We start from the raw sequence: 15,151 nt of genomic DNA on the forward strand, positions 1-15,151 counted from the left end.
TTAAATCATAGCCACATTTTCCTGCCATATCAATGCTCATGATTTTTATACAGAAACTGAAAATTAAACTTTTAGGCTAAGATTTTTCAAAAGTGCCTAGCAATTTTGGGTGCCCAACTTGAGACATTGAGAAGAGCTTAGTTTCCAGAAATTACTAAACACTCATCCTCTGAAAATCAGGGCCCTTTAAGGTGGTTCGATTTAGGCAGCCAAAATCACTAGTCACCATGAAAATCTAGGCCTCAGAGCCTAAAAACCAGGTTATTACAATTTTCCACTTTTGTAGAGGCCCTCTAGAAACCCTTCCATCCTGACTATTAAGTGAATAGATTCAGTTATAGACAGGGGAGAATAGGCTGTATAAAATCTTTCCATTCTTTGACTGTTCAATTGACAGGATGGTCATATTTGCTGTCATGTTTTTTAAATGATTTTTTTTTCAAAGATTAGTTCTCACCAGAATAAATCCCCCAACTCTGTGGCTAAGCATTGCAGCCCAACAATATCTGTGGACAGTAGTCCGTTAGGTAAGTCAGGAAGAGCACTCGGTGATTTTGCTTAGACTTCCTCCCATTTGTCTTAATTTTTGGTAGCCAAACCATTTCCTTTTCTAATTTTCATTTTTATTATGGTTCCTGTTTACTGGTGGTCCGGAGCAGCACCAGGGTTTCTAGCACCCTAAGCAGAATTCGGAGGGCGGCATTTTGTGTGCTCTCCACAGGGCGTGTGGGAGCTTCTTGTTCTACTTCCATCGCACCGCCGAAGAAGGACCCTCCACCGAAATGCAGCAGGCAACAGCAGCAGTCACTGAGCTGCTCAATTGCCTGCCGGAGTTTTCCGCGCCACATCGGCAGAAGGTCCTTTTTAGGCGGCGTGATGGGAGTGGAACTGGAAGCTCCAGTGGGCAGCGCACAAAATGCCGCCCTCCGAATCCTGGTGCCCTAGGCGACTGACTAGGGTCGCCTAATGGAAGCACTGGCCCTGGTGGTGGCCAATTTAATGATTCTTTTCACAGCATTTAGAAGTCTCTTTCTGATTTGCAGGTACCATCATTTATCAGTTATCAAAGGGCACAGTCCTTCAAAGGAATCTGCACATGTGCAGGGTCCCATCCCTTTGCAGCCTCGGTGCCTGACACCCATTTTGCTTACAATGATTATCACTCACAAAATTGTATCTGCAATGGGTTACAGTTAGAAAAATTTGACTGTCTTTTTAAACATCAGGGCTGATCTACACTAAAAAGGTAAGTCAGCTTAACTACATTGCTTAGGATTATGAAAAATTTCATACTGTGTGATGTAATGAAGCTGACCTAAACCCCAGTTTAGAAACTGCTAGGACAACGGAAGAATTCTTCTGTTGACTTAGCCCCCACCTCTCGGAAAGGTAGATTTACTAGAGGGATGGAAGAATCCTTTCTGTCTCTGTAGTAAGTGTCTACACTACAGCAGCACAGCTACAGAGTTGCCACTGTGCTGATGTAGCATTTCTAGTTTAGACCTAGCCTAAGTCTCTAGCTAGTAGATTGATGAACTTAGTTGAATAATGATACTTTTTTATTTATTTAAGCATTTATCATGTGTTCTGATAAAGTGGCTTTTCAGGGCTCTGCCAGACTTTCCTTTGTCCATAAATGGGATAAGATGTAGTATAACACCTAAGGATGAACCTTTCACCAAAACTTGGTTTAATTTGTTAGGGCTGTATTCTGCTTCCTTTACACACCTTGAGTGTATCTTACCTGCAAAGAGCCCCATTGAAATTAGCATGAGTAAAGATGGCAGGATATGGCACTGGATATGCAGAACATTTGGCTATAGTTACACAAGTTTGACTGAGGTTTCACTACAGGTGCATCATGATGTCCAAATATCTTAAGACATGATTAATGTATATCGCCTAAAGAGTTGCTTGAGGCACCTTCATTCAGGAAAAAGAGTCACTCTGTTCAGGAGGTTTAATTGCTTGCTATTTGGGTTAACAGCGCACACACACAAATACGTGAGTGAAACCGAGGTGCAGTGTCTACAACTATGTTTGTTTCCATCCACAAGACAGTCTGCTTGGTGTCCCATGCACTTACGTTGTTGCACATAAAGATTTTCCTGTCAGTTTGAACAAATGTTGTTTGGGAATGAATGAATGAATGAGAAGCAGCCTGCATCACAACAGTGGAGCATTACATGGGGCTCATACCATTATTCTGGTTGTGGGGCATTTGACACCCACCATGTGCACTGGTGTAAATGAGTGCACAAGGCGCTGGCAATGATAAATTAGGTCCTGTGGACAGGGCCGTCCCTAGCTATTCTGGGGCCCTACACTTCCCCCCCATGGGGGGTGGGTGGGGCCCCAGACCTCTGCGGGGGAGAGCAGGGGGGCTGGCTTCAGGCCTCCACAGCGGGGGGGGGCGAAGGAGTGGGCCCCAGGCCTCGTGGGGGAGGGGGGGCAGAGCTGGCTTGGGGGGTTGGGGGGGAACCACCCCCCCGCACTCACCATTGGCATGGCTGGGGCCAGGTCGCTGCCCTCCTGCCACCGGTGAGTGTTGCCCTGGACCTACTGCAGAGCTATGGGGAGTGGGAGCAGGACTGGGCAGGGGCAGGAAGAGGCGGGGCTGGGGCAGGGGCCCTGGGGAAGAGCCGGAGCAGGGGCTGGAGCAGCACACAGCTGCACAGGGCACCAGGAAATTTGGTGCCCTAAATTTCCTGGTGCCCTACACAGCTGCATACTTTGCATATGGGTAAGGACGGCCCTGCCTGTGGATACAAAACAGATCTACAGTGATGCCTGAGCATGACCAGACTGGCTTTCCTAAAGGTAAGTAGCAGAGCACAAGCAAGAAATGTCTCTAGACAGTAAACAGTCTGGTCAAATGAACGGTGAGCCGGGTGACATCAAACAGCTGCCAAGCTCAGCTAATTCTCATCCCAGTTTGTTTTTAGAGGTTTTCAAAATGCACAGGTTGTTATCTTCTCTCCCTCAGACTCCTGTACATTTGGAGTCCTAGAATAGTACTAAAACAGCCTGGCTCTACAGCAGAGGGATATATAATGTGATAAAAGCTACATTAAAAGAACATTAAGGTGGCTAAGTTAAGCACTCAGATATTAGAAAATGCCATAATTAAGATGACCTGTGCAATCTTAATTTTCCTTTCATGTGCATTATGATAAAGTCTTTATTTATGTGACCACATGCTATCTTTTCCATAGGAACCCTGCCTCATTCAGTGAACAGGATGGACCTGCTCTGGAGATGAGTCAGGGTTATGCAGTGTAGGAGACTATTGGTTGTAAACTCCCTGCTTCATTTGTTGCAGAAGCTAGAAAGTGAGTAGTGAATTAGGCAGGGGATTACAGGAAGAGAAAGGATGTTTTTGTGGTTAAGGAAGTGGAACGCTGCCCTGGAGAAGTGGATTATATCCCTGCCTCTGCCAGAGAGCAAGTGTGATGCTGGGCCAGTCACTTAAAATGGTTCATAATTGGACACCAAGAGTGTGTTCTTCATTTTTCGGGTGCCCAACATGAGACACTTGGGGTCAGATTTGCAGAAATGCCGAGTTCCCATGAGTGCATCAGAAGTTGATTGATGCTTTGAACATATAAAGTATACTACAATGTTAAGTACCGTGGAAAATCAAACCACAGATGTCTCAAGTTGAGCACCCAAAATTAATGGACATTTCTAACAATTTTGGCCTTCATCCCTATGCCTTAATTCCCCAGTTATAAAACAAGGATAATACTAACCTCTCACCTCACAGGCAAGTGGTGAAGATAAATTCATTAATGTTTGTACATTACTCAGAATGTGAAAGCACCATAGAAATGGCTGCGGAGAAATGAATAATTCTATGTTCAGTTCAGGGGTTGAATGATTTGTGCTGACTGAGGTTTGGGGCCACACACTGAATAAGCAGAACAAAAAAAAAAATATCACCTGGCTCCCCGTTCAGTGAATGGGGTGAGTTCCCATGGGAGCATAGTATGTGATGAAGCGATTAAATACTCTATCATGGTGTACACGCAGAAGGAGGCAGAATTCAGGTTCCACAGCCAGCCTTAATTCTGGTATTTTCTAACTTTTGAGTACTTAATGTAAATGTCCTCTTAACATATTTTTGGGACGGTGTATTATATTTAAGGCATCCTGGAAAGGCTGTGTGGGTTGAGTTGTGAAGATAGGCTGATGGACACAGCAGGAGACCAAGTCAAGATAGTGTCGATAGTATCCATATTGCTGTTCTCAACAGATGAGTAAGACAGCAGTTGTCATCTTCACTTTATGTGCAGGGCAGTTGGAAGCAAATCCAGCCCCCTGTGAAGCAACTTATCTAGGAACTCACATATGGGCCACTCCCTACATTCTTCCCAGACCCTCAGTCCTTTCCAAGACATGAACTGTCCTTTGGCCAGATCCTCAGCTGGTGTAAATGAGGGTGGTTCCACTGATGTCAGCTGAGCTGTGCTGACTTACACTAGCTGAGGATCAGATCCCAGCTGTAAACCAGGAAGAAACCCCCCATTCTGTTTCCATCTGAAGAGGAGTGGGACCCATGGATTCCTTGTCACCATTCTTCTCATTTCTCTGCTGAAATGAATGGTGAATGTCCCGTTTTCCCTTCTCAGTTGGGGCTAGGGAGCTGCAAATGAAAAGAACAAATGTGAGAATTTCTTATTGTAGTTGAAACCACAATGAGAAGACAAAGCCCTAAATGGTGCCAGGTGTTTGGGTGCAAAGCACCTCAAGCTGGCTATCACCCCAAAAAGCACTGCTAATTTGATATTTGTGGGAATAAAGGGGATTGCCCCAGAAAGACAGTAGAGATAAAGAATCTTACAGCGATGTATCTGAAATGCCTCCTTCCTCCACGAATCAAGTAGCAACTTCCTTCTGAGTAACTTTACAAGTGACTTGTAAAGCTTTTTCAACTTATCTTATGAAATTCATGGTCCATGAAGATCCACTTCTGCTCGCTTTAATTTTGTCAACGCCCTCTTCTCATAATCTTTTGAATTTCAAAATATTGGCTCAAACCACCAGAAAAAGCAAAGTGAGGAAATTAAGCTTCTCCTCCTGCTGATATCACCCCTATTTGCATAGGAAGCAGATGCAGAAAGCGTTCTCCATTCTCTGTCTATCACACTTTCTTTACATGTATGCTTCATTGTCTTGGGTAAAACTGCTACAGTATTTTCTCCCAACACAAAGTAAGCACAAGAGGAAGAGTGATGAACAAATCCTTGGACAAGTTTGGGATGCCACCATTTCACAGAAAATAGATGCACAAATTGCTGAGGCCAAAAGAAAGTATTCAAAAGGTAAACTTCTATGAGGAATGAAAAACCAGAAAAGGATTTTGTGTGTGCACGCACAGACACACACAAAAGGCTTAAAAACTTATATGCTGTAGTATGAGACCTGTTTATAAAAATTCAGGAAGTGCTGAAGGTCAGCTTTAACTGGAGATGTTTTAGTTTGAATTTGTTGAGGAAATAAACTTTGAGCATATGACTTCCTGTTCCTCTTCCTAGATTTTTTTTTATTTTTTTGCGTCTGTGTTTCAGCGCCGAGAAGACTGAGAGAAACCAGTCAAATGAAGGCCACCAGCTCTGGTTTGTAGTTTCTGGCCAAATGGTAAGCACATGATATTCTGCATTTTCTCTTGGGTAGGGCTAAATTTAATCAGAAGTAGTTATAGTTTATGCACTCGACTTATGGGGCCTGATCCTGGTGTCAGAAAGTACCACTGCTGCTCTTTACCTTCTGCACTGACATTTAAAATATTCCTGAGGCTTTCCAAACTACCACTGGTTCCCAGTCGAAAGGTCTCGCTATTCCGGGATTGGTAATAGAGATTCCACACTGTACTAGGTTTTTGTCTAAAATAGGTACCCCCACCCTTGTATCTGGAAATGCACTTGGACAATAAATACTATTATAGCACTTTTCATCCTAAAACTTCAACTGGCTTTACAAACAGTAGCAAACTGCATGACACTCCTGGGAGTTAAATGAGCACACCTGTCCCATTTTACAGATATTAAACTAAAGCACAGAGATAAAACGAGCTGTCCAGTGAGTCATTTGTGAGGAAAAGCATTGAGGAGTCATAAGCCCCAATGACCTATTTTCACAACTAGGCTACACTTATTTCCTCTACATGGGAATTACAGTTGTTATTCCATATTAACAATTAATAATGAGACTTTACGTTGCATTTTAGTTTCTTTTTCCTGATACTGGTGATGGAAAACCGAAGCAGAATCAATGACCTGCTTCAAGGTGCCCTTGACAACCTTCTTCAGGAAGACTTCAAAAGATTTAAAGACAAACTATCACATTCTGACTTTGAGAGGAAAGGTACCATCCCCCGAGGTCAGCTGGAAAATGCCGACAGGACAGATATGAAGAACCTCCTGATGGAATTCTATGGTGGAGACACTGCAGTAAATGTAACCATAGAAGTTTTCACTCAGATCAACCTCCGAGATTCTGCTGCAAAACTCAGAGAAGAAAGAGAGAAAGGTAAGAAACTTAAAGTTACTGTAAAACCTGGGAGTCTGCCCCAGGGCAGCAGCAACAGCAGCAGCAAAAGGAGAAACAGGCTGATGGCAGAAATGATAAATTTCAAATCCCAGCAGGAAGCCAGGGGGATGCAAAGCAGAAATGCCCATGGTGGGCCAGATTCTCTGACTTACTCCACTGCCTTTTCTCCACTCAGGTGCCCCAAGGGGAGCAGAGGCAGCCAGTAACTCTCCTGAGGAAATCCACAGTGTGGGACAGTCCTAGTGAGTGTATAACCAACACAGTGGTGCAGAGGGAGTGTCCCAGACAGAGAGAGGTGGGGAGGAGGAGTAAGTGAAGTGGATCCCCAGCTGAAGGATTGTTTCTTGGGGAACATAGGTAGCTGTTGCCCTCCCCTCTGGGTGGCCCTGGCACCCTGGGGGCTGTTCTAACTTGCAAGTGGGGCAATTTGCCCCAGACCCTGGACCCCGCAGGGGCCCGCTCGAGTATGTCGGAGGCTCCCCTGCCTCTGTCTTCCCCCATCCCCGGGTGTCTCAGCACACCGCGTCGGGGAGCGGCCCTGGCCAGCGCTGCAGCACCGTAGCTCCAGAAGGGCCTGAGCTCCTCCCACTCGGGGCTGCGTGGTAAGGAAGCAGGGCTGCAAGCTGCAGCCAAATGGCGGGAGCTCAGGCCCCGCTGGAGACACCACGCTGCTGCAGTGCTGTCTGGGGCCACTTCTGGATGCGGCGCGCTGAGGCTCCAGGATGGGGTAAGCGGCATGGTAAAGGGCCGGGGTTGGGCACCCCCCGACCCCATCCCCCACAACCCTGACTCCCAGCTCTGAGCCCAACCCCTCTGAGCCGGACACCCCCATACCCCATCTTCCCACTCAGCCCTGACCCAGGGGCGGTTCTAGGTATTTTGCCGCCCCAAGCATGGCAGGCAGGCTGCCTTTGGCGGCTTGCTTGTGGGAGGTCCCTGGTCCCGTGAATTTGGCGGCAGCCTGCAGGAGGTCCACCGAAGCCACGGGACCAGCCGACCCTCCACAGGCATGCTGCCGAATGCAACATGCCTGCCGCCCTCACGGCAACCGGCAGAGCGCCCCCCATGGCTTGCCGCCCCAGGCACACGCTTGGCGTGCTGGTGCCTGTAGCCGCCCCTGCCCTGACCCCCAGCTGTGATCCCAGCTCCTCTGAGTTGGACACCCCTCTGACCCCATCTCCCCACATCCCTGAGCCCAGCCCCTGTGTGCCGGGCACCCTCCAACCCAGAGCCCAGCTCCCCACCCAGCCCTGGACAGCAGCAGCACCACCCCCAGGCAGCGACAGCCCATTAGCACCAACCATCACCATCACCCAGCAGCAGCCCATTATGTAATTGCAATTGTGTACATACCATTAAAGCATTTAATGTTTTTAAGTAATGTATTTCATGTATTTTCAAATTATTACACATTAATTTTTGAATGTATTTCACTAGTTATTTTTTATATTTGCAAATACATGTTACTATAGTATTGCAACTTTTTTTTATGGAAGGAGCCCCCAAAATTGCTTTCCCCAGACCCCCTGAATCCTCTAGGTGGCCCTGCAGGGTGCTGTTTCCTGTGCCTGGCTGGGACAGAGAATTGAGGATGTGTAACTGGAAACTGATCACTGCAGAGAGCCTGGCCCAGTCTATTATCACCAAACAGCTGACTGGCCCCATGGAATATTTCTGGGGTTCCAGTCAGGAACGTTATCTTCCAGGCTATTTTTCATTAAAAACAAACATACAAACAACTCCCTCCCAAAACAAAAATAATAATAAACCAACGTAAAAAACCCCAATTCACTGCAATACAAACACTCAAGAAATAGCTGGCAAAGCAAGAGAGCTGTGGTTCCAAAAGCTCAAGGCCACTTTGCAATGTCCCACAAGAGTGAAAGAGTCAGTGCCAATGGGGATCCACTCTTTAGTGGAGCAGTGTTAGACTCCACGTGCTCTGTGATGGAGCTAAACTCAACCCTGTTACAGTCATTCCTGTTCCTCTCACCCATGGTGACTGTGGAACTCAGCTGAGTTGGTTCTGCCCAGGGTCCCTGGGATGGAAGCTCCAGGGCTGGCAGTGGAGTTCTCCCTAGAGGCCTTTGTAATTCACTCCCAGGGAAGGTCCACCAGGGTGTAAGTTTAGCAGCCTCCAGAGCACAATGCAGGGGGCATTTATTTGATGTAGACTGTGAGCTCTGTTAGGCAGGGATGGTCTTGTTGTAGATGTGCACAGGCAGTGCTTTACCGGTAAGGAAAGAGGTTCCGGGGCTCAAGCAATTTTTTATTACTTTCATAACTGATGCAGAAATCCGAGAGGTGCTGGGACTCAGTCCTGGCAAACCCTGGCACAAATTAAGCACTGTTCACGGGACCTAGTACAGTGGGGTCCTGATCACTGATTGTGTCTCTAAACCTATAAGAACTTCATAATTATTTGAGCCTTTATGTTTCTGAGGAATGAGAGAAGAGGGTACTTTATTCCTTTAATTTAGCCATTCCATCTGTTACAATAATTATTTAATGCAACCTATTCTTAGCTGCCTGTATAATTAAAAAATTGTAAAAATAATATCTAGTGGATCAGGCAATGACAGTTTTATGTAAATAATTAAATATAGGGAAAAGCTGTGTGAAGAGGGAAGAGAAGACCCCATTATCGGACTTCTACTCCCAGTGGTTGCATCTTGATTATAATTATTTGAACAAAAATATTTCCCTCTATCTGCCCCAATGTCTGCCTTAGGTCTGTAGGTTTGGAAAGGCTCTGAGTCACCTAGTCTAACCCCTACACTAGGGCACAACTGTCGGCTATATGGGCCCTTTAATTGTTTCATCTGATCTGCTTTGCCACATGAGTGTTTCTTGGGGAATTCCCTCTCCCTAAAAACACTCTGAATTTACTCTCTGCACCACAAATGACACTGTATAAAATGACCACTGGTAGCAATGTTCTCTTCAGTGCTTACCTTTTAAACACAAGATGAAATTGCACCATTTAGTCACTAAGTGTCTCTATACAGAATATAAATACACTTGCATTGAAATGCACTCTAAAATCTTACAACGTCATTTAAATATAATTTATCTTTCAGATTTGCATTTGAATCAAAAACAGTCAGAGGCTTCAGCAGAAGGTATGTGATATCTACGTGGGGAGTTACCCCAGTACAGTGGTTGCCTGCTTACTCAACTGGATGCTTTCTGGGAACTATCCCTTTGACACACAAACAGTTATGTTAACACAATCTGTGCAAATGTCTATCTGGATGATACCATTAGAACAGGGTTCCCTTGTTACTCCCCAGACTAGGAGAATATCACAGATACAGTAGTAATGCTACCTATTCCCAATGGCAACATTGTACGGTGAATATGATAACAGTACTGGAGTTGAAAAGCATTTCCTAAGGTTTAATAGGCAACAGCTGGTAGCAGTCTCCAGGAAATGCCCTTGCTTTGCAAATGCTACCGTTGTTGAAATCACAAACTGTTTTTCTTTAAGAGGAAACAAAACAAACTCACACAAAGGAGAGAGGAAAGAATAGTAAAGAGAGAAAATACAGCCTTTGTCCCTGATGCTGACTTTCACTGGCAACCTCACTGCTGGAGAATCTCAGAACCAGCACATGGTCTGATCAGCTGCTCTGAGGCACTGGCAAGCTTTTACCAGGGTTAAGCCGTTTAAGGCATTGCTTTTAGCTGCTTCTCTGGCCTCAGACATGTAGTCGTGTTGTGAAAGATGAATTATTTTGGCTGGCTAAACCAGACTCTTATTAGACAGAAAGCAGAAAGGGAAAACTAGCCACATGAAGAAAGGACAGATAGTAAAAAAAGAAAACTGACACGTGAAGAAGGGGGTGGCAGCAAGAATCTCAGGCTCACCTCCCAGGTGGTGTTCAGGGTTTAGCCAAAGTCAGTGGAGATGGTGATATCATTTGGTTCCCTCTCTCTGGCTCTTGGTGTGATCAGAATGTCCTTCAGAATCAGGTGGATCCAAGGAGGTGGTAGAGATGGCAGCTGTGATAGTAAAACTCGTGCCTTCCAACATGCATTTTGCTGTTCTGTTTAGTGACCCCCAGACAAACAGTCTTTCCATTAAAATTAACGGATGAAAATACATTTTGGTGATTTTCAACTCTTGCTGACTTTTACAGACATTTGTATATAATGGGCTGAGTGGGACTTTTGTTACCTTGGGCAACTTCCACTACAGACTTGTGCACAACATTTCTCTGGGGATGTTTGTTACAACAATCGGTAGTGAGCCAATGCACCCTCTTTTAAGTGAGGAAGACAAGTGGAGGTACCCAATTGTGGTCCACAAACATTCTGTGACAGTTTTTCAAAGCTGTGGATCCTGGCCATATTCTAGTTTGTGAAGTTACATTCTTTCCACCTAAATACCCAGCACTGTTTCAGTTGGATCTGATATTCTCCTCTTAACTTGTATACTGTTGCTGTGCACCGTTTAATAGTTGCCAGGCTTCACTCAGTGCAAAGCTGAATTTCAGTGGGGGATAAAGTGATACCCACAGTCTTTACGCATATGAATAATTTCAGTGGGATGATTTATTTGAGTAATGGTGGAAGGATCAGGCCTGTAGTTAAGTGATTACAGGATCCTCTATGAGGAGAGGTGCAGTATGAATTTAAGTGACCATTATTATTGTTAAGATGACTTTATTGGAACAGATTAATGAGAAGTCTATCCTTTTTCTGAATGTCCAGTTAAATATTTCTAATGCCTCATGACACTGATTTATATTACAGGGGAAAGTATTAAGATATTTAAAATAGTAGAGTCAAAAAATACATGGACAACCTTACTGGCCAGAATATGATTCTAAAGATACACAAAACTGATTATTTCAATTATCATGCAAAGGAGAGAGAACATTAAATTTTGCATGGGGCATTCTTCCCCATTTCAAGTCCTCTTTTGTTATGTGGTGTTATGTGCAGTGTTAAATAGTTAACAAGTTTCACTCTAGAGATGGCTGCATTTCCGTGGTGGGTGAAGTGATTACCAGAGTTTTTACTCACATGAATAATTTAAATAAGGGCTGCAGGATCAGATCTAATGAAACATTTGGGGATCCTTTTCAACAAAAGTATAACATAAATTTAAGGTACTATCATTTTATAAATTTATAGATTTACTGTAACAGTGTAACTATCTCTTTATTCTGAACTTCTGGTGCTTCAATATTTCTAACACTTTCTGTCATTGACTTAGATTTCAGGGTGAAGTACAGAGAATATGTACAAAAAAAGTATCAAGTAATAAAAGACAGGAACGCTCGTCTTGGTGAGAATGTGAAGCTAAACAGCAGATACACAAAGCTGATTATTGTTGATAGTCATTGTTATGAAAAAAACCGAGAACATGAAATAATAGCCACGGGTTGGAAACATACAGAAGCCATGACTGAGCGAGCTAGTTCTGTGATTACCATGGGTACTTTATTTAAACCTGACAAAGATGGACAAACACCACAGATTGTTGTACTGGTGGGAGCTGCAGGGATTGGAAAAACAATTACTTCAAAAAAGATCATGTTGGACTGGGCAGCTGGGGAACTTTATAAGGAAATGTTTGATTATGTCTTCTACATAAATTGTAGGGAGATGAACCTTCTTACTAAGGAAGTAAGTGTGGCTGACATGATTTTAAAACATTGTCCTAATAATAAGACATCAATTAATCACATTCTGGGACAATCAGATAAACTCTTGTTCATAATTGATGGATTTGATGAACTGAGATTTTCCTTTGATCAGTCAGAAGATAACCTGTGCTCTGAACCCTGGGAGAAAAAGCCAGTGGAAATTATACTGAGCAGTTTATTTAGGAAATCAGTTCTTCCTGAATCCTACTTGCTGATCACTACAAGACCAGCTGCTCTGGAGAAACTGGGGAGGTGTGAACGTTACGCAGAGATCCTGGGGTTTTCTGAAGCTGACAGGAAAGAGTATTTCCATAAGTTCTTTGGAAATGAGAAACAAGCAAGACAAGCTTTTAGATTTGTGAGAGAGAATGAAATTCTCTTCACCATGTGCTTTGTCCCCATCATGTGTTGGATCATCTGCACGGTTCTGAAACAACAGCTTGAAAAAGATGAGGATCTTGCACAAGCTTCCAAAACAACCACCGGAATGTATGTGCTCTATCTTTCCAGTTTAGTTAACCCTCCTGGAAGCAATTCAAAGCCATGTAAGAAAGCTAGTTTGAGGGGACTTTGCTCTTTGGCTGCTGATGGAATCTGGAAGCAAAAGATACTGTTTGAGGAAGAAGAAATCAAAATGTTGGGCTTAGATCAGGCAGATGCTCTCCCTCTCTTTTTGAACGAAAACATTTTTCAAAAGGATATTGACACTGAATGTCTCTACAGCTTTATTCACTTAAGCTTTCAGGAGTTTTTTGCAGCCTTGTTTTATGTGCTGGAGGAAGATGAAAGAATGGAAAATTCAGGGACTCCCAAGAAAGATGTGAAAACCTTATTAGAAAACTATGGAAACTCTAGAAATTACTTAATGTTAACAGTGCGATTCCTGTATGGTCTCTTAAATGAAAAAAGTATCAAGGACATGGAGGAAAAATTTGGGTGTAAAATTTCACCTAAAATTAAGTTAGATTTAATTAAGTGGATTCAAACATATAAGCAAACAGTGCTATCTGTGCCATCTGTTTATGATAAAATCATTTGTCAGCTTGAGGATTTTCGCTGTTTGTATGAGATCCAAGATGAAAATTTTATGAAAAATGCATTGGAGCCTTTCACTAAAATAGTGTTACGTGGAAATAATTTTACTCCAATGGATCAAATAGTTCTTTCATTTTGTGTAAACAATTGCCATAGACTGGTGTCTCTTGAGATGTATGCCTGCACATTCAGATTTGAAGACCGTAAGAAAGAAGTACCACGAAGACTTGAAGAATTAGATCAGTAAGTATTATTTGAGCTCTAATATATGCACCTTCTTTAATTGATGAAATGTGATTATCCCTCTGTTTTGATAACTAATAAATGGTTGAATGACCCACCACAAAATAATTCTATTTCAGCAGGCTAATGATAGTTATGGAGACTTCCTCAGGTTCACATTACCAAAAAAGGTGTTTTTCCTTTTCTTAGCATGATTGATTGGTGCTCTGTCCACACAGTGACTGAAATGTTTGCTATAGTGTTATGTAAATGGGTTATGAACAGGAGTGAGGTGAGACCAAAGAGCTGGGGAGGGAAGCATGCTTTGTGTCAACAATTGTACAAGGAAGGTAGAGTGCTATTCACTGAGACTTCAAATGATCTTTGAAAAGCCCTTCACCAAGGGGCAAGGAAATATTAAGGAAATAGACCTATATTTCCATGCCCCCAATGTATAATTATATTCTCCTCCTCAATAAAGGTAGAAAAAAATAATTGAATTTTTCAGATTTTTTAAATCCAAATTCAAGCTTTCTTTTTATTTTAAATGTCACTAAGCTTACTAACCTTAAAGGACAGAAGGTTCTACCTAATCTCAGGGAATGTCAGGAAAATAATGCTTCGCTTGCAAAACAGAACAAACCCAATTCCCTGCCTTTCATTCACACCAGCAGCAGAGTAAAGCTACATGCTGAGTATCAGCTTGACAGTGCACATCATTTTTTCATTGTCTTTAGAGCACCATCCTTGGATGGCTCAGTGATCAGACACTGTGTGGGCTAAATGACACTAGGTTGCCCTGTACTTGCTTGTCATCTTAGAGTGTTGTTCTTTGACCATTGCAGTTAGTTTGAGCAGTAGACTAGTTGAGTCTGATGAATTCAAGTACTCTGTCGGTTGTAATTGCTATTTTATTGCCACTTTTATGATCTTTTTTCTTTAAAATGAAGGTTTAACCGCCCTGTTAAACTGAAAACTCCACCATAACTTTATGCAGGGTCTACAGTACCCCACTATCATGGTTCATTTCCTCTTTATTAGTTTAAAGTGTTTTCACTGGACAACTCTTATCCACATGCAATAAAATATAGTTGTTCAGTGTTACATACAATTTAAACAATATTTCAGAAGTTTGTTCCCTGTCAGTCAAGATAAGCTATAAACAAAATAAATTCTTCATTTCGTAAGTGTTGTCCTGTCACAGCTCCAGTACTAACAGCTCAGCAGGACTCCAAAACAATCTTAATTAGCCCTGCCAAGTGTCTCACATCGTGCATGACATTCACATTCTGCAGGTCCGTCACACATTTCCTCATGGTGAGTGAAGTATGTTGAACTGCCAGTGAAAAGGCCAAGCCTTCTAATTCTAACTCTTCTATTTGCTGCTCTTAATATTTCTATGCATATCACAGCCCTTGTTAAGCAAGTCCTCAGACCTCTTTGGCTTAGGGGAGATGTAACTGTTATTCACCCATTTGACAGTTAAGATAACTAAGGTCACTGAGCTATGGATAGAATTCAGGTCTCTGATAGGACATCCCAATTCTCCTGTACCAGGCTAGGGTGGTTGCATTATATGACTGTACCATATGTCTGACTTATCGACCCCCTTCCATGCATCAGTTGAAGTGCAACAGGCACAGACTTTTCTTCTGGGTCTTCTTTCTCCCTAGGACTAGGACTTC

General features: G+C 43.2%; 1 protein-coding gene across 1 annotated transcript in view; it reads left to right on the forward strand.

Annotated features, from left to right (window-relative positions):
- LOC116836364 (NACHT, LRR and PYD domains-containing protein 3-like) overlaps positions 1-15,151 on the forward strand; it is a 76,875-nt gene that overhangs the window by 11,616 nt on the left and 50,108 nt on the right. The window contains exons 2-5 of the mRNA XM_075065029.1: positions 5,571-5,640; positions 6,230-6,531; positions 9,633-9,674; positions 11,777-13,487. Coding sequence (XP_074921130.1) covers positions 6,252-6,531; positions 9,633-9,674; positions 11,777-13,487 — 2,033 coding nt within the window. The 5' untranslated portion in view covers positions 5,571-5,640; positions 6,230-6,251. The remainder of the gene's footprint in view (positions 1-5,570; positions 5,641-6,229; positions 6,532-9,632; positions 9,675-11,776; positions 13,488-15,151) is intronic.

The sequence above is a fragment of the Chelonoidis abingdonii genome, chromosome 4 (genome assembly GCF_003597395.2).
Source record: "Chelonoidis abingdonii isolate Lonesome George chromosome 4, CheloAbing_2.0, whole genome shotgun sequence".
Taxonomy (NCBI): domain Eukaryota; kingdom Metazoa; phylum Chordata; order Testudines; family Testudinidae; genus Chelonoidis; species Chelonoidis abingdonii.